Below are 20,526 nucleotides of genomic sequence, written 5' to 3' on the forward strand. Positions count from 1 at the left end.
TGAACCCTTTGCAGGAGACTTGTGACATGTTTCCAGCTATGAGGGCATCAATAATTCTTGATGTAAAAGCACTGAACACCACGGCCTGAGTACAGAAATCTGCATTTCTTTGCCTGAGCCTCTGACCCTGCTGCACCAGTCTCTCCTCCACCACCTGTAGAAATTTCATGCACCACTCAGAAATCACTTTTAAAGAGATTGGTTTTGTTTCTGATTTGAATGTGTTTTCCACTGCATCTTCTGCTATCAATCCCTCTCATGTGTTTCCTTTCCGGTCTGCAGATTGTTTTTTCTTTGAAACAGTACTGACTAGATTTTTGATCTGTTGTGCTAACACCTTATGCTTGTGGACAGAAGTCTGCTGGTTCAAACATAAACCTCATAAATGACACTCATTGGAAGACAGATGTGGCAAAAGTCCAACTATTGTGCTTCTGAAGGTGTTGCCACCTTCATATTCCCAGGGGTTCATATTCCCAGGGATTTAACGTGCTCCTGCCTACTCTGTCTGCCCAAACTGCAGCTCTGGCAGGCAGCACATTTTAAGGTGGTATGGAAGAGTGTGGCCCCAGTAATCTGCAGGTTTGTGACCTTGATCCTGATTGCTGAAATTAGCTTTACAGGCATTTAAGCTCAAAGCCCTCTCCATAGCTTCCACCAGTACTGGCTAGACAAGGAAGCATAGAGATAGCATATCCCAGTGCACAGCCATGAATTCTCTACTAGCCTTTAGTTATCTTCCTGGAGAAACTCATGAACTTCAAGGTCTGACACTCAGCATCAGGGAGGAAAGTTGGCTTTTAATGGTTTTCTGTAAAGCCCTGTGAAAGACGAGGGCAGTGTCCCAGAATTCAACTCCATTTGGAACAAGTGGCATGTAATATGAATATGGGAATATGGGAGCTAAGATGTGGAATACCCATTTCTGTCTAAGTTTCAATAGCATTTTTGCACAATTCCATCTGTGATATTTAATCTTATAATGCTATTCACTGCTTGATGTCTCTGGTGTGACTGGGTCATTGCTCTTGAAGATGAATTGATGTTTTCTTCACCCTTGACCTGACATTTTATATTTTTTTGAGACAGCCAGCTATAAAAGATTAAAATGAAGGCCTCCTTGGCTTTTTCTTTCTTATCTTACCTCTAATTTGTGGTGCTTTAGGACTAATTTTAAGTTTTCTTCTTTCCCTTCTGTCTTCAGGGTTACATGTAGTCTTTTCTTGGCCTGAGTACATTGCCATAGAGGGTTGTAGTTTGTCTCACAGTATTGCAACATTTGTCCAGTTTAAAATGTTGTAGAGAAATAAAAGAAGTATCTTCTGAAGTCTGAAATTAATGAAATAACACCCAAAACCTAATAAAAATATTGTAAGAAGAAAATATATTATAAAAATAAATGAGCTCTGGCAGAGAATGAGAAATTATGTTGACAATAATTGTAAACACCTGTGTGACTCACAGCCCATACTTATACATACCTGTACTGCATTTGGTAAGAAAGGTAATGCTGAGAGCAAAAATTAACACAATATCCTTTAATTGTGCAAGAATGGCTTTGAAAGTTTATATGGTACTTGGTTAGTAGGCTGGGAAGAACGTGAGATAGTCACAGCATTTTTAAATATAGACTGGAGCCTTAAGTTTGAGTATGCGAGGCATGAAAATGGAGCTTTGGCATGGCCACATGAAAGCTGAGAACATCCAGATCTGTCAGAAAAAGAAGAAAAAGTGACAATAAAAAAAATGTTCAACACTCTATCTAAACCTCTGGATTAGCATTTAAAGTAAAATCACTCAGTTCATTCTCTTCCTCTCCTTTCTGCTTTACTAATCAATACTGAATCACTTGAATAAATAAACCAGCTTCTTGAAGAAGCAGCCTTTAAGGTCCTTATACTTTCAATTCATAAAAAGCAGGAATAAGTGGGGTTTTTTGGGAGGGGTGAGGGGGCAGAATTTTCAGCCTCTGGCAACCGCAGACTCTAATCTATGGTGAGTTGAAGTCAGTTGTTCAGACTCTGGTTGAATTCACTGTTGTTATCCAGGCACATTCCACAACTCAGGGGTGTTTATTGGACCTCCTGGTCAGTGCTAAGCCCTTTTACTTTTCACAGGTCTCTGTGTGTGTGTGTCTGTGTGTGTCTGTGTGTACATATGTAATACATAGGTAAAGCTCAACTATGAGCAAGCTGCCTGATCTAGAATTATTCATGGAATGAGCAAGAGGGAGCCATAAACCAGCTTGTATCTAGCAATCCCAGTAGACTGAATCACAGATGTTTAAAGATATCTAGGCAAAGATCATGTTGTATATCCTGTGTTTCTATTACTTTCCTCAGATTTCCCTACCAGTCAGTGTGCTGGGTTAGATGAATTTTGTTCTCATTTAACAATTAATACTTGTGATCCTATATGCTCATCCATGGTCTACTGCAAGATCCTCAGCACAAAAAGTGAGAGAAACCTCTGTGCCTGTAGAGGTGAGTCAGGGTGTTGATTGTGTGTATTGTGATTAATGACATTTATACTGTGGTTTCCCTGCTTTGAAGAGGGGAAATTTTCTAGCTGTCATGCAGGACATTAAAGAAGAAGGAGGTGAACTGGGACAGAGGAAGAAGGAGCTCTCTGTCAGTGTGGAAGTGCAGGATATCCAAACCTGGGGACCGGAGCTGACAGGTTCTAGGTTAAAAAAATACACTTTTGAGTTTTCTGTTAACAGCGAGTAGAACAAAACCCAAAGTTTCCATAGCCCAAGGGGAGTATTTGGGCATTCAAATGTTTCACCATTTCTCTGGTGAAGTTTTATGTGATTCAAGGTGAAGTAGATGAGGTATAGCATGAGAAATCCACAGATTTCTGCTTCAGAACTTGCCAAGGAAGGAAATAGTCTAGGATAGACTCATGGTAGTCAAAATCCTGCTTCCCTCTGGCTAAAAGAAGCATTTTCAATCTGGATTCCCCAAATCCCTGTAAGTATGGGATGTTTCCCCAAGTTTTCCCTAAAAGGATGGCTCAGCAGAGTTAGCATCACAACAGGACCCTGCAAACCTGCTTAGGCATGTAACTCCTGGATGAGGCATGGGTTAAAGCCTTTGCTGTTTGATCTGTGTACTTTAGCACAAGGCTCCCACGCAGCACACTGGCATTTTGGAACGTGCTCCCTGGTTGTGTAGGAGGGCAGTGGCAAGGCAGTCAAACCAATGCAAAGGAAGGCTTCTACTGTTCCAATCCCCCTCCTACCTCCACTGATCCCATGGGAAGACTATTTAGGGATATCATCCAGCAAAACCCAAGCAACACTCCCCTCCACCCCCCTGGTTACCCACAGCTATTTGTTTTGTTGTGTTTTCCACTGGGTAGGTTTCCAGCCAGCTGGCGTCCCTCACCGGGCCATCATCCTGCGATGTGTGCCAGCGGGAGAAACCTGGGAGCTCAGGGAGGGGGACAAACAAGCTCCATACTCTGAGCTAAAGTATGTCCCAGCATGCCTGAATATAAATATATAGAAGGCATCAGAATCAATAAATTACCTGCATGCCATGTATCATGCAGTGTTTGGCAGTGAAAATAAGGTCAGTGTTGTGGATAGCCTTACACTTAAACATGAGCAGGATCCTCTCACTCCTCTGGCAGTGCTGTATTGAAGAAGTGGCCCCTCTGACTTCAGTGGAAATACTTGTGTTTTCCAAGCAGGGGGAAACCCGTGGCACTGTCTGCTCCCAGTTCATTCCAGCTCACTCTGCTGTGTCAATTCAAAGGGAACACATAGCCACTTCTTGTTCATGTTAACAGCAAGCTCTAGCAGTGCCTTGAGCAAAGATAAGGGTGTTACAGCTCTCTAGGACACAGAGCAGTGTCTTCCTGGGGTGAAACACTGCATGGTGGCAGAAATACTTCTCCATATGCTCAGATAGGTGAAGCATTCACCCCAGCACTGAAATTCAATGGGGGACGAGCATGTGAGAGTGTCAGCAGTTCTTTAAAGAAATGTTTTGTACTTTTCTGCACAAACTCATCCCAAACTTTTCTATCCAAGAAATGATCCTGTTTCACTTATTTGTATTGAAATGAAAAGTGTATTTTGCTCCTATTCACTTTCTTTTAAATGCATATGAGCTCAAGAAGCTCTGAAGACTACAGGTATGTGGAACAACAACAGATGCACTGTACTCAAAAAGGTAGATATGTGGCTCCATATCCTGGAAATGGTCTTGAGATCCTTAGCTCTGCACACAGAACTCTTCAAGTGGCTCTCTTTCCCTTTCTTCACACTGGGGAAGACACCAACAGGCTGAAGGAAATAATGTGGTGACAGAACATGAGGGAATAGCTTCCAGCTCAAAGAGTAGGTTTAGATTAGATATTAGGAAGAAATTATTCACTGTGAAGGTGGTGAAAAACTGGAACAGGTTGTCCAGAGAAGCTGGGTGCCCCAAGTCCTAGAAGTGTTCAAGGCTGGGTTGGATGGGGCTGTGAGCAACCTGGTCTAGTGGAAGGTGTCCCTGTCCATGGCAGGAGAGTTGGAACTAGATAATTTTTAAGGTTCCCTACAACCAACAGCATTCTATGATTGTATGAAATTCTCTGTCAGATCCAGTTGACTCCCAATGGATGTACCCAGCTCCGCTGTTAGTACAGCACCATGGCAAAAGAAGCAAATCAACCCACAGAGTCCACTGCATAAACAGCCTTAACCAAAATTGCAGCATAGCTTAGCCCTTTAAAAATATCTGGGGGGGGTGGGGGGTGATGTCAGCACCTGGATTGCCAGTGCACTTGTTGGTCTCCACCCTCAGCCTACTTTAGTTCCCAAGCAGGCACAGAGCATCCAGACGGAGTGGGAGATAGGCAGAAGCTTGGAGGGAAAAACTATCTGCAGTGGCCCAAAGTCCAGAGGCAGAACCGCTGGGCTCCATTTACTTCCTCCAGGTAAAAGAACTGGCTTACTCATTTGGTCAGATTTTCTCATGTGCAAGGACATAGGAGGCTGGCAAAACAACTTGAGAATGTAGGAATTTTTTAACTGCATGCACTAGGCTTTTAATATTTAATCTGCAAACTAAAGTAGTTTCAATTGAAAGTCTCTGTCTTCATGCTGGTATGGTCCCAAGGCTTCTCATTTGCACCAGAGGTGTTACAGCCTAATCTGGTTGTGCAGCTGAAATTCTTTGTCTAGACTTAATGCTTCATTTGTTTAAGGGTTCTTATTTTATTTACATGGTATGAAGAGATTAGTGCATGATATTCATGATAAAGTATTCTCTTTTTCTCTGCATGAACTCCAAAATCATATAAAATTCAAAAATTGCTGTCACTAAGTAAATAAAAGTAATAACCAACAGAAAAGTTTTTGAGTACAACTTGAATGGGATTTTTGAATTATGATGTTTTTAGCATTTTTCAATTCAATTTTTCCTTGAAATTTCAGGAAAGGCAGAAGTTTCTTGAGAAAATACTCCTTCATCTGTGGAAGGGACTCACAAAATATGTGAAGTTCTTCAGAAATTAAAATGTCTAACCTTAGGTTCTCCTTGTACTTTTAGTAGTAACAAATTATTCAGATTCATTAGTCTTTCTCTATAAAATAATAGTTTGTACTTAATTTCTTAAAAAAATGCACTGGCAAATAAATATTGGAATTTTAAAAGTCTTAACAGTAGTATAGTTACAATGGATACTCGTTAAAAGTGTTAAATGGGACTTGGGCATTATTTATTTGAAAATGCTTGCAGAAAGCAGCATTGATTTCCACAGACTGCTCACCCTGTGTACTGTATTTTGGGGTGACACTGGCAACATCCTTGTCAAGTTCTGGAAACCAAAGAAGGTGATAAGCTGCAAAAGACGACTTTTACTTCTTAGCACCCCAGTGCTTTCTCATTCCTGACACAACATTTATTTAGACCAACAAAAAAAGCTCTACTGAATCTGCCACCTTCATGCATCTGTCCTTTACATAATTTTCTTTTTTTTTTTTATTTCAAAGAGCCTGTGCCCTGAAGGTTGAGCTCAAGGACACATCCAAGCAAGTCACCAGTCTTCCCTTTGCTCTGCCTGCTGACCTCTGCTCTCTCCTCATTACTCCCAAAAAATGGAACGTTCCACACGAGAAATTTGCCTCAACTTCATGATTGTCCTGATTACTGTGATCCTCATGTGGCTCCTTGTGAAGTCTTATCAGGATTGAAAGACTCTCAGAAACTCTGGAGGTGATTTCAGTGTGTGCCTCCACAGACATCAGTAACACCCACGGCATGCCGCAGCAATTAGCTTTTAGTCAATTGAGGATGTCATGAACCTCTATTTTTCACTCTCTCCTATCTGCTGCCTGCACTAATGTTTGTAATGGGCCTGTGATGGTGTAATTCTTTCAGTCTGCAGTGATCCAGCTGTAAAATATAAGATGCTTAGGAACAGTTTGATGTGGCTGTCTCTTCTGGTAGTTTCTGTGAGTGCTGTACTCCCAGCCCACCATGCCAGCTTGTTTGGCATCAGTGTTGGCTTCTGGAGGGTGTAAAACCGCAGTGTGTAATGTAAGAGCCAGTATTGTCCAATCTAAAAGGCATAAACTTGTTTAGAGAAAAGGAATGTGAAACCTCTGCTTTCACTTGCACTTTTCATTTTGTTTAAATAAAGACGATGCAAAATCATTTTTTTGAGCATTCCTTATCCCTCTCTTGACCTGAGCTGATGATAGCTGTGGTACAGTGTGATATGAAACTGGGGTGGTTTGCTTGTTCCTCCTACTTACATTTTAATTTGTATTTTTTTAAAAGTGCCGTGGAATGGGAACCCTGCAGCATAACAGGCATGTAACATACATATGACCTGTTTGGGTGACTTTTCTGTCCATGAGACACTTACACACTTGGTGCCTGTGGACATGAAATTTAAAGAGAGCCTTTGTCCCACTGGGATGTTGTCAATAATTGCATTTTCTGAAGCTTGATTTTGGGCGGGGACTCCCACAGTTCTATTTTGGGCTGAGATACTTTTGGAGCAGTGCCTGGAGGGGTGAGCCTGGCCAGTTTCAGGCCAGCCCTGCCGTGAGCCTTGCCCAGAGCAGAATTCCCGATGGGTCCAGTGTGGCACGCCAGGCGTCACGGCACAGCCTTGGCCAGCCCCAGGAGGCTGAGGCGTGATCGTGTCTGCGTTGCTGCGATGGTGTCATCGCCTGCTAAAAAATCTTGAGCCAGCTTGAAGAGTCCACAGTTCCTGGGCTTGTGAAATCAGTAATCAAACTCCTCCTAGGAATTCCCCATCTGTCATTTTAATGGCTTCAGAGAATCAGGATCTTCTACAAAGCACAGCTTCCTGTAGGAAGGCAGTTAAGTATGTGCCATATCCATGTCTCTTTCTCTTGCAGGAGCCTGGAAGGAGCAGGCAATATTGCAGGGCAATGCTGGGCTGCCCAGGTCTTTGATGGTGAGGCAGAGCTGGCCTCAGAGCTGGATTTGGGCCTGGGCTTTGAGGAAAGAGCAAATATTCCGGAAGTCCCACATATTAAAAGTTGGTGTTGCTTAGAGTTAGCTAATAAATGAGCCCTTGGCCTGTGTCATTTGTACTGTCCATCTGGGTTTGGAGTCTTGCAGGTTGTGCCTCTCATTCTCCCAGTCAAAGAATCCCCACTGCAGTGCTAAATAGTCACCTCTTGTTTATTATCGGCTGCAAATGAGCAAACTTGCCTCCAGCACTTTTAGGAATGGCAAGTTTTCTGAAAAAAAAACAGCTAGACATTGAAATTAACTTCTTCTATCAGCAATGGACACAGCCTTTCTCTGCAGCCCACCTTGCACCAGATGCTGCTCTTTTATCAGTATTGAACACAGTCTGTTTGTGTTCATAAGCTTGGCTGAGACATACAAGCAATGGCTGGAGAAGGACATGGAAAATCTATTTTTAAATACTGTGAATACTCGATAATTCAGTATGAAAGATGAGAATCTTTCACTGGCTGTAACTCCCAGAAGAGAGCAATACCATGAGTGAATCGACATTTTTGGGCTCATCTCAGTATAGCAATGGAAAAACCAGAGGTGTGGACATCATCGTGTGAACTAACAGTGGTTCAGAAACAGTTCAAAGTGATCCAAGCAGTTTTCAGATGGAAGAAACACAGAATGGTTTGGTTTGCAAGGGACCTTAAAGATCATCTAGTTCCAACTCCCCCTGCCAAGGGCAGGGACACCTTCCACTAGACCATTCTTTCACTTTAGATCCATCTCTCTTGTCCTATCACTATATGACCTTGTAAAATGTTCCTCTCCAGCTCTCCTGAAAACCCCTTTAGGTACTGGAAGGTGTAGAAGGTGTTCTCAAAGCCTTCTCTTCTCCATGCTAAACATCTGTCTCAGCCAGTCTTCATAGGAGAGGTGCTCCAGGCTGCTGATCATCTTTGTGGTCTCCTCTGGACTGGCTCCCACATGTCCATGTGCTCCCTGTGCTGGGACCCCAGAGCTGCTGCAGCCCTGCAGGTGGGGTCTGAGCAGAGCAGAGCAGAGGGGCAGAATCCCCTCCCTGGCCCTGCTGCCCACGCTGCTCTGGATGCAGCCCAGGACACCTTTGGCTTTCTGGGCTCTGAGTGCAAAAGGCTGGGTCGTGTTCAGTTCTCATCATCCAATGTCCCCAAGTCCTTCTCCTCAGGGCTGCTGCCAATCCATTCTCCACCCAGCCTGTATTTGTGCTGAGAGATCCTAAGAAAACATTCTGGAGAGTTTGGGTCATCTGCAACTTTTAGTCATCAATCTTTTTCAGAGTCAACATTCATCTGACTTTGACAATATGATTAAGGTAAATCACTTTGAACAAGTTCCTAAAAGTGAGAATACCAGCCTAAGTGGTTCTCTTTTCAGGCATTTCTAGTTTTCAAGAAGATTTTGAATGAGATAAATTACTTGCCTAGGTCATTTGCCTGAAACTGAGGAAAAAGGCAATTCAACATTTAGTGCCAGATGCTGTGAAGAGACAGCATTTTGTATGTGTACAGGCACATTAATGTCAAAGAACTTCAACCAAATGCAGATATATAAATAAAAATTCCTAGTTTGAGGAACCTTAATGTAGGTGTTTGGCATGACACTTAAGGCTCAACTCTCTCCATGACCCTCTTGCTCACCAAATAATCCCTGCATGAGAGATGGCTTTGTAGAGAGGCATATTGTTATGATTTTCCATCCCTTTGCAGTGTAAAGGAGATGGGGAACACCAAAGGACTTCTGGGCTAACAGTGATTTGTCTTTAGTTTATCAGTCAAATTATTTTAGGCAAAATTTTCATTAAAACAATACTTTAGTGTAAATAGCTGCTCTAGCCCCTCCAGCCTTCCTGGGTAAAGTGCTCCAGTGCTTAACTGTCCACACAGTAAAAAAGGGTTTTCTTATGTTTAAATGTTTCCTGCCTCTGAGTTAGTTCCCATTTCCTCTTGTCTTGTTGTTGGCACCACTGGGAAGGGTCTGGCTCTTCATTCCCACCCATCAGGTGTTTACATACACTGAGAAGAGCCCTCTAAGCCTTGTCCAGGCTGAGCAGTCCCAGCTCCTCTAGCATTTTTTCATGTGTCAGGTGCTTCCTCATCTTCCTGACCCTTTGCTAGAGTCTCTGTATGTCTGTCTTGTACTGGAAAGTCCATCCCTGGACACAGTGTTCCAGACGTGTCTCCAGTGCTGAGCAGAAAAGAAGGATCACCTTCCTCAGCCAGCTGCTAAATGTTCTGCCTGATGCAGCCCAGGAGGCTGTTTGGATTCTGCTGCAAGGACCCATTTTCGGTCCATGGTCAGCCTGGTGTCCACAGTGAGCCTCAGATCCTCTGCAGAGCTGCTTTCCAGCTGCTTGGCCCCTCATAGGCATTTGTATGTCAGCATTTGATCCATGAGAAGTTTTACACAGGACATCAGAGCAGCTCCTGCACATGAGGAGGATTGCCCAGGTGACACTTTACTACCCCATTCCCTCTGCCATTCCACCTCCTCTGTTAAAGGCACTCTGTGCAGCAGGAGCTACCCATGACAAGCTGAACAGTGGTTGCTCAGGACTGACCTGGCCCAAACAAGGTAATTTTCACTCTGACACCTAGGCACAGGTGAATTAGCCCTACACAGAACCAGAAGTCCAGCAGCAGTCTCTCTGTTCACTTTGCTGGGCTTTGGATCAGACCATAGCTGCCTAATTCTAGATGTTCAGATTTCAGAAGCCTGACTCAAGGCCTGATAACTTGGAATTTCTAAGCCCTTAGCACCTCAATCCAGAGAAACTCAAGACATAGGATGTTCAGCATGCTTTTGGGAAAAATCAGACTGCCAATTTATGTGCCTAGATAGCAACCTAGAAAAAATTAAGGGACCCAAGATTTGAAACTTTGGCTAACCATTAGAAAAATTTTCAGTGGGGTTTACCAGAATGCTCCTATCAATCCGGTGTGTTTTCAGTCAAAACCAGTTTCTCTCTTTTTTTTCAAGAAAATTATTTTTATCAAGAAAAAATAAAATTTGTCAAAGGCAAATGTCATGTATGAAAACCAACTGTGTCCATTTTGCTTTTGAATGATGTGTCAAGGCTGCTGTAGGCTGTGTGACCCATGCCCCTTTCTCCTTTATTGCCCAGGCTCCAGGCCAGGCAGGTTCCCTATCCCATATGACATAACCAACCATTCTCATGTGGTACCTCCAAGTCACAAGGTAGGAAACTGTCATACACAGAGAGAGAAGTATGAGAAAAAGAAGTGGTTGACATCCAGAAACTGCATGTGCTGCATTCCTAAGTGGATTGATTACAAACATTTTTTTAGTTTGCAAAGATTCACTCAAAATTCAATTTTCCATGGGGGGGAAAAAAAAACCACATTGTAATCTCTGTGTTCAGCAGATGGAAATATTTGAAACATGGATGGAAATAACAGGAAAAGTGTAAGTTCTGTGTTTGTGTTCAGCAGATGACAAAGAAAAAGAAGAAGAAAACTCAAAACCTGGGATTCTCAGCCTTATCAAGGCAGCATTCTGTGTATGCACAGCATCTTTCTCTGGGTCATGCAAAAAAAAAAAAAAAGTGAAGCATAAATAACTTCCTCGCTATGTAGCAAGTCCAGCACAGTTCTATTTATACAACTGCATTTGGAAGCGTGCCAGAGGCAATAGATGCCCTTGCAATTCAAGAAGAACTTGGCACAATCATAATCTATATTTTGCTGGTGCAGTGAGCTAGAAGGGATCAAGCAGACTGACAGGTGCTGACTCCCTGGGTTGCCATTGTGGAGGCTCCTAAATCACTCTTCACCTGCACAGCTGAGCTGGTTTGCCCCTGTGTGCTAGGTTTACCCATGGATTGGAGTCTGGCAGGTCTGAGCTGGAAAAGCCTTTGGCACGTTTCTCAGGGCCACATACAGCTGCTGCTCAAGCCAGCCAGCTCTGACCTCCCAGCTTAACAGTTCAGCTGTCAGCTTCTGCAGAGGGATGACAGCATTTTCAAGCAGGCTCTGCTACGCTTATCAGCTAATGCCAATCTCTGCTCACACTGGGCTGATCTGTGAGGGAGTGCAAAGAAGCATAAATTAGTATATGGAACGAACAGGGGTGTTCATCTTGTCCCACCCTTTGTGCTGTATTCCTCTTGTACTTGCCATTTCTTGGCTGTAGTGGGTGGATGGGAGAGATGAGTAATAATTTGGTTTTGGCAGCAGTTATTAGGTAAATGTAGACTCACGCTTCCTTCTACTGCAGCTTGTATGGCAGGGCCCAGGAAGGATTTTACATGTGCCTGGATGTGCCTTAAACTTTTGGCTTTCCAATTATGCCTCTTGGTGTACCCAGAGGAGCAGCCAGAGCTGCGTCTCTTTTCCAAATGACTGCTTTCTTTGTGTTTCAGCTCTGCCCTCTTGGGAAGCAGGCAGTGGGTTTTTTCTCTGCCTCATGGCCAGAGATGTACACAGTCTACCAGAATAATGTCATGCCCTGTTCATGTCTGCTCCAGCCTGCTGTCCCTGCCACGTGTATGAAGGCCTTACTGGAGTAAGTGTGGCTCAGGTGACCTGAAGATCCAATTGATGGGGCCAGGATATTCATGGTGATCCAGGTGTCTAAGTTGCTTAGGAGGGCCTTAATCCTTCATGGATATGTGCCTTTGGAGGAGAGCTCCTGGAGAAGATCCTACCTTGTGCTCATAGAAATCTGCATATTTCTAAGTGCACACAGCATGTATGTGGTTTGCACATCACTGTGACAGCCTGGCCCAGACACATCAGCCAAAGTATCTGGTGGGAGTGACCCAATTCCTTAATCAAAACTATGGGACACATTGAGTAATAAATAATCTGGAATGGATTTTGCATGTACCTCTTTTCCCTGCTGTATTCAACCCTTTTGCTGTTCTGTTCAGCTTGTTGTTCACAGACATCTCTTGGCATAGCTAAAAGCAGGGACATAATTTTTTAATACTTGCAGCACAGTTTCACTGGTGACTGCCAGTTCCAGTAGGACTGACCTGAGTCTTGTTACCATGTTAGGCAGGATCTGCTTCTGCTTGCTGCAAGCCATTTCCCCAGTGTGCTCCAGTGGAGCTGGGCCTGGTTGTATCACACAAGGATCTGCCCCTCTGTGTCTCCCTGGTTCTGCTCTGCCCTCCACAAAGTTCTGTTGTAGCATCATCTGGAAGAGATATGCCAGAAGCAGCTTTAGATCTTTCACTTCAACACACTTTTTTATAAAATAATTTCACTATAAGCAATATTAATTAACACTTTAATGAAGCTATGATTTGGAAACAGTAAGCCTCACACTTTAAATCTACACCTGTATTTTAAACTATGCTTTTGTTCTAAAATCCATTTGGTTTGGAACAAAATAAGTAATAACAATTAACTGAGTTTAATGGATTTCTTTTGCAACAAATTTTTTTTTACAACCCCAGTAGAATTTTAAATCTAGTCTTTTTTTTTTTACTCGTTTAAATCTAAGTGAAGTCAGAAAATAATAAGCATTGAAAACGCTAAGCCTTGCTTGTTCTTTTCTTTTTTCAATCTAGGATACTTCCCTACTTAATGATACCTTTGGATACTTCAGGTGCATTTTCACTTGTGTATCAAGAAAACAATTAAACTGAAACTGTCTCATCAAATTCCATGTCATAATCAGACTAAATAGAATCTCCTGTAAGATTAATAAGTGGGAACTTATACCTGTTGTCCCAGAGTCTCACTCACTTTGCAGACTTGGTTGTGAGTTTTGGCTCCTCTCTTCTGAGGCTGCATCACCTGAGCACTGAAATTACTGAGAACTCCCTTTCAGGCTTGGGGAAATCTTGACTGCATAAACAGCCAGCTACAAACGTGTAGTGCTCAGCTTCTAGATTTAAAATAATTCCATACTGCATCCCTTGATATAGAACAGAGTGGAAGTCAACAAAATTCAGATGGGAGGGAAAAAAATCAGGAATTTCAACAAAAAAAGGCCCATTTAGCCAGAAACAGAAAAAGACCAAAGTTAGGCATATTGGTGGTGTTGTGAGTTTTGGGTTTTTTGTTTGCCTTTTATTTGTTTGTTTGGTGTGGTTGTGTTGTTGTTGTTGTTTTCCTCTGGAAATATTACTAATTAAAAAATGAAGTTGTGTGATGTGGGAAATCTGTTTGCTAGCCAGGACTGACCTATGAGAGAGGTGGGAACTGGGAGACAACCATAGGACGTGGTGTTAACTCAAATATCAGAGAGACAAAGATGACAATATCAGTAAATAAGGTGCAACATACATTAAAGAAATCTTTATCAAAATAAACTCTCTGTTAATAAAATATAATAACTTTCTATCCTGACATTTCAAAAATAGGAAAAGTTCAATTAGGACTAAAGTGTCAACCAGAATAAGACACCAGGGAGGCTGTAAGGCAGAAAGCATGGTGGACATAGAAAACTCCAGCTTCACACCGCCTCCACAAAGTGGGAAAATGTCAAACTGGACTCTAATTCCTGCTACATTTTTCAGCAACAGTCAGACATCATGGAAGGAGAAGCCATGCAGCCATTAACAGAACACAAGATCAGGATCAAATGTTACCTTTGTAAAACGATTATGTGAGTGACCACAATGTGCATGAGGGAACCTTCCTTATGGGACTAGGAAGGCTGAAAGAAGAATCAGCAAAGCACAGGGAGGAGTTATAATTAAAATACTACTGCTCAAAACACAGAAAATGTATCTAAATTGACAAAACTGAAAAGAGCTCAGAAAAGTTAAATAAAAGGTTGTAAGGAGGGCAAGAAAACTGTTATGGCAGATGCATTAAAAGCTAAAAATAAAATACATCAGAAGCAGGCAACCTGCCAGGAGACTGCAGGGTTTGCAGATGATAGATACAGAGCAGGAGTGCTCAGAAAATGTTTGGTATAGGAAAGGTATATTAATTACCTGCAGCAGTGCTCCCTGTGGAAGGGATTAGGAGAGTTTCCATGCTAGAACTTTTATCTGCAGGCGATGAGTAATGGTCTCAACAGATGGGCCAGAAGCCAATAGCATGGACGGTGATATATCAGCAGGACCAGATGATGTTCACGTGGTGATTTTAAAGGAGCTTGGATATGAAATTGCTTGCCAAGTTACTGTGGAGTGTAACTTATTGCTCACATCAGACTGGTACCGGAGAAACGGGAGGTGGCAAATGAAATATCAGTTTTTAAGAGGACTGCAGAGGACAGCTGGGCAGTTACAGACCAGGAAGCTCCATTTCCATATTCAAAAAACAACCCAAACCACTGAAAAGCTACAGACAGAATTCAGAGGCACATAATTGCCCTGGGTGCAAGCACTGGAACAGGCTGCCCAGGCAAGTGGTGGAATCAACACCTCTGGAGGTATTTAAAGGAAATGTAGATGTGGCACCCAGGGACATGGCTTAGTGGTGGACTTGGCAGTGCTGGGTTAATGGCTCGTGCAGATGATTTTAAAGGGCTTTTCCAATCAAAACCATTCCACAGTTCTAGGAATCTAAGCGGAAAAGTCAGCAAAGCTTCTGCAAAGGGAAATCCTCCTCTTAGTATCTATTACAATTCTGAAACAGTGAGAGTGAGCCAATCAATATGTTTTAAAAACCACAAACTGTGATGGGAGAGAAAGGGGAGTTCTCTCTTTAACTGCGTGAAAGATGGAAAGAGAGTGGCAATGAACAGTGAAATTGCATAATAAAAGGAGGTCCACAAGAGACTGCATTGCTTAACATATTTACAGGAAAAGCAGAAGGATTGCAAAATTTTCTGGTGGTATAAATGTCATAGATGAGGGGTTGCAGAAAGTCATCTGAATACCAAATCATAAGTGATAAAATGGTAGATAATGTTAAAAGCTGACAAATGTGAAGGAGGATACACAGGGAGAAAGAACATTCCAACACAAAAAGTAATGAGCTCAGCAGACACTGGCAGACAGCAAAAATCTAGGAAATACTGCAGATAGTTCCCTGAACACATCAGCTCCATGGTCAGTGTTGGAAAAATTGCAGAGGGCAATAAAATAATAAAAAACATTGTAACAGTTTCAACTTGAGAAGAAATTAAGTAGACATAGATCCCTTTACCTTGGGAAACAAAACAAAAAAAAAGGTAACTGAAGAAAAGACGTGAGTAACAGCAAATAAGGGAAAAAAGACTGGCTATTTGCAGTCTCTCAGTCCATCAAATTAATAACAAACATAATAGTGACATATAAAATGAAGAAAGACATTTCACAAAGCAGAACTGAAATGTAAAACTGAGATGTACAAGATATTTTGAAAGAAAACAGAACAGATATGTTTAAAAATGTTTAGACAAATCTGAAGGAGAAAAAAAAAAGACATTGAGTCCTGATAAATATGAGGATAGACTTGCTGGCTCTATAGGAAGCTTACCCCACAGACTGCTAAATCTCAGTAGGTATTTTGAAGAATTATTGCACCTTGTTTCACCTGTCATCAGGGCACCAATGTGACCGGCCCCAGCAGCAGACACCAGGCACCTCAATGGGAAAGAAGATGGGCCAAAATAATACAAAAGAAGATTGTTAACAGCCTTTAAATATATACAATATAACTGCAAAGAAGAAAGCAGAGAACTCTTTTCCTTGCACATGAAGTAACAGGTTTGGATGTTAGCAATGGAGATTTCAGAGCAGTTTTCTTAGTCTAACTAATGGGTGGTATAGTTGATTACTATGCTAAGGTGTTCAGAGATGTGGGGCTACCGATGTCAAGAGATGCTGCCACTGGTTCCAGGGAATGGGCTCAAAAATCCATCAGAAATACCTTATAACAACTGTTCTACCTTGCAGAGAGCTACTACCTCTTGAGGAATTCTATGAAAGCAAATATCAAAAGCTTCTTTCAGGGTTTAAGAGGCCTCAGCCTTCCCAGCCTGGCTCAGTGAAGAGGAGGAGATTTTAAAATGGAGAGAAATGCTAATAGAAAGTCGCTGTAGTTTTCTTACAGGAACAAACAAGGAGCATGTGATTGGGCTTATCTGCGCTTGCCTTGATGGAATTTAGGAAGTGTTTAGGTGACTCAGAGCAGTATTTCACAGCATGGAAAATGCTTGCCTCAGGGAAGACAAATGTTGCACTGATTTTATTTCCCCCAGGCTACTCCTGTCTCTTTGGGATCTCTCAGGTCTGAAGTGCAGGATCCTTGGCAGACTATCCCCAAGGTGAGGGAATTCACAACGGCCAACTCCTATTCGGGAAACTCTTGATAGAATAGAATCAGAAATTATCTCAAGTAGGAAGGCAACCCATCAGGATCATGGAGTCCAACACCCTGCTCCTCGCAGCAATATGTAAAACTAAACCACATGGCCAAGAGCATTGTCCAGCCACTCCATGAACTCTGACAGGCAAACTGAGCGAAAAATCACGCAGTACATATCCAAAGCCCTGAAGGGCATGGCCTCAACACAACTGCCAAGCTCTGAATTCCGTCAGAAACTCAACTATAATTTACCTAATTTGATTAACAGGGCGTTCTTGGAGATGGTTACCAAGCATCCCCTCTGCAATTGATCCAGCACTCAGTGGCAGCCAAGGGCTGCAACACGGGAATTACCGGGAGCTGGAGGAGGGGGTTATTATTTTTGTCTCGGAGTCCCGGTGCACGGTCAGCATCCCCGGGAGCTGTGCCGGCCCGGGCGCTGTCCAGGGTGCTGAAGCGGCGGCGCTTCACCCTCCGCGGCTGCCGGGGTCGGGAGGGACCCTGGCACAGGAGAACGGGGTTGTCCACAACCTCTGGTTGCTTTTTAGAGCAAGAAGAGAAATGTCGTGTTTTTACCCCAGAACGGTCCTTGGTTATAATGCAGAGGGGTCAACTGGAAGGCAATTAATAATAGAATCACCTGAGTTGGAAGGGATCCATCCACAAAGGTCACCAAAGTCCAGCTTCTGCCCCTGCACAGGACGACCCCAAGAATCACACCATGCAACTCAGAGCGTTTTACAAGTTCTTCTTAAACTCTGTCAGGCTTGGTGCAGTGACCTGGGGAGCCTGTTCCAGTGTTCAAACACCCTCAGGAGAAGAAGTATTTTCCTAATTCCCAACCTAAACCTCCCCTGACACAACTTCAGGATGTTTCCTTGGGTCCTGTCTCTGGTCACCACAGAGAAGAGATCAGTGCCTGCCCCTCCTCTTCTCCTCACAAGGAAGCTGCAGACTGCAATGAGGTCTCCCCTGTCTCCTCCAGGCAGAACAGACCAAGTGACCCCCATGGCTCTTCATACAGCTTCCTCTTTAGATCTTTCACCATCACAATGGCCTTTCACTCATCATATTGTGAGGCTGTTCATAAAAATGTTGGTGCTTATGGCTTTGAAGTGGTCGTTTGTGGTTTTTATTTTTTCTCTTAGTATTTCAAATTCATTGTATAGTCAGACATCAGCAGTGAAGACTTAAGTTGTGGGGGCCTTGCAAGAAGAAAAGTTTTGAAGGGGGAATGAGACTTTGGTTTTGAGGAGGCTAGAATGCAGGTGAAAAAGTAGGCAAGGAGGCAAAACCCAAAGGTGTCAATGGTATGATGGTTAACTAGTTAGAAACTAGAAGTGCCAGGCATTAAGCAGAGGAAGCTTGCCCCTCTGCCAGGGGTATCTGACTTTCTGCATTTAGGTGGGGGTGTGGTTTAGCCCCAGACGGCAACTCAGCTCCCCAGCCACTCCTTCACTCCCCCCAACAGTGGGATGGAGGAGAGAATCGGAAAGGAAGCAAGAGAAGTCATGGGCTGAGATAAAGATAGTTTAATATGAAAAGCAAAAGTCTCTCATTCAAATTAAACAAAATAAGGAATTAATTCATCACTTCCCATGGACAAGTGGGTGTCAAGCCATCTCCAGAGAAGGGTTACATCTTATCTAATGGTTATTTGGGAAGTCAAACACCATTACTGTAAGCATCCCCATTTCCTCCTTCTTCTCCCAGCTTTATATGCTGATTATTATTCCATATGATCTGGAATATCTTGTTGGTTCCAACTTTGTTCCCTTCCAACTTCTTGTGCATCCCCAGCCTACTCACTGCTGCCTTGGTGTAAGCTCTTCTCAGCAACAACAAAAGTATCTCTGTATTATCAACACTGTTTCCATCACAGACCCAAAACACATCCCTGTAGCAGCTACTATGAAGAAAATTAACTGTATCTCAGCCAAAATTGGCACAGATGTTGCTTAAATGTCAGATTTCAAGTGTTGCAGGGTGATAATAATGATGATGTGATAGCTTTAAGCAAGATGAGACACTGTATTCCATGCTCAGTGTATATGTATATGTAAGGAAAACCACAAAATTCAGAAATGTCAGAGAAGTGGCTGCTACAGCAGCTGAGAAAAAACAATGACATCATACCCAAAATTTGTATTCACCAACTTTAAGCCATGATATTTCATACTCAGAGGGTTGTCTTGAAACCTACATTATTCTGCATTGCACCTCCTTTTCTTCAAATGTGACAAGTAGGTGTTATTTATCCAGGTAACAGGGATTTTGTGAAACTGAATTCCTTAAGACGGGTGAAACATGACTTGTCCTTGTTGGAGCATGGTTACTGGGACTCAGTCACACAACAGCAGTCTGCTGAGACACACTGATACTATGTGGGCTTGTTAACAAAAATCGGCTTTCTCTAAACCACAATACTTTCCCCATTGCAGTATTTGTTGCAGACAATTTAATGTGAAGAAAATAAAAATACTGCAACTGCTTCAATCCCAAGAGCAGCAGTGAGCTAAGGTGTCCTGAAATGAAATCCTGGCACAGTGCAAGACTGATGTAGAAGTCCCACTGCTAGTGCAGGTAATTAATTCATCACCCTGCAGTCTCCAGCTGCAAAGGGTATTTCAGGATTACATTTTTCCTAGATAGTTACATGGTCTTATGAATGTTTTCACTTGTGCTAATATCACTCACTGAATTTTAGGCACTTGACATTAGGGTTATATTGATTAAATTTTCAGTAGCATCACAGATGACATAGGTAGCATTGCCTCCCATGGTGATCTACCCCAAAGGCACTTCTCTCTCTTTAGGGAAGAGAGTTTCTAATTCTCATCACTCAGATGTCTAGGAGCTGTCATTGCTGTGCCTAAAAATAATGGAATAGAATGGTGACATAGAAGTTAATCACTGTTGTGTATAAGACTCATAGGCAGAGATTATAGACATCCATAACAAATTGAAGAGGATCACAAAAGGTACTGTTTCTAGACAATGATGTTTAATACTTCATGCTCTATTCTTAACTTGCACCTATACATGCAAAGTGAAGTGCTAGTATCTCTCTGATTTGCAGTTCACACAGCTCCAAAATGCAGGTTCCCACCATCTCTCTGTATCTTTAGGATCTGTACTGGAATTAGAAATTAGCTTAGCTCTCCAAAAGCACTGGTATTTCACACAAGGAGAAAGTCACTGGCAAGCTTTTTAAATAGTCTGTAAGGACATGAATGCTTAGTCTACCCATTAATACATGGGCACTTACACCAGTGATCAAGGAAGGCTTTCTGACCCACTCTCTGTGTTGCCAGATGAAAAATCATCTACACCTGGAGAGCTAACACAATGTTTGTTCTTCAAAACCCACTGGCCTGTGGAACTGCACAGTGCCCATTGTGTAAGAAGGAGAACTGAAAACAATCAGCCCCAGTTCTGCCAACTTTTACACATTCACAGATCATTCAGGTGTGACTTTGTGTGACCAGGTACCACCAAAGAGATCCCCCAGCACAGAAGAACACATGTGTAAATGGGAGGGAAAATATGCCAGTGATTTTGGGGAAATGACTATCATGTATGTATGTTTATTCTAGGACAATCAGTGAATATGTATGTAAAATACAGTATATAAACAGGAGCTTTCCTGTACTCAGCATGCATGGTTTTTGGGAGGAGATATTCCCTCATACCTCCAGACAAATAAAGAAAGTTTGATTCTTAATATTACATTGGTGTTAAGGAGTTTATTTTATTTTTTACTGGTGCTTGGTTACAGCTAGATAATTGATGTCCACATCTCCCTCAGACTTGTCTTTTTATCCAGCAAA

The 20,526-nt window shown here is 42.5% G+C and overlaps 1 protein-coding gene across 1 annotated transcript; it reads left to right on the forward strand.

The window, feature by feature from the left end:
• The first annotated feature begins 6,003 nt into the window (after window positions 1–6,003).
• SLN (sarcolipin) lies at window positions 6,004–6,653 on the forward strand. Its single transcript, XM_015617815.2, has one exon. The coding sequence runs from the start codon at window positions 6,095–6,097 to the stop codon at window positions 6,188–6,190; it is 96 nt and encodes a 31-aa protein (XP_015473301.1). The 5' UTR covers window positions 6,004–6,094; the 3' UTR covers window positions 6,191–6,653.
• The last annotated feature ends 13,873 nt before the right edge of the window (window positions 6,654–20,526 follow it).

This window comes from Parus major, chromosome 1, assembly GCF_001522545.3.
Source record: "Parus major isolate Abel chromosome 1, Parus_major1.1, whole genome shotgun sequence".
Lineage (NCBI taxonomy): Eukaryota > Metazoa > Chordata > Aves > Passeriformes > Paridae > Parus > Parus major.

Coding starts and splice junctions, on each gene's coding strand:
- SLN (XM_015617815.2), top strand. CDS start 6,095: ATGGAACGTTCCACACGAGAAATTTGCCTCAACTTCATGATTGTCCTG.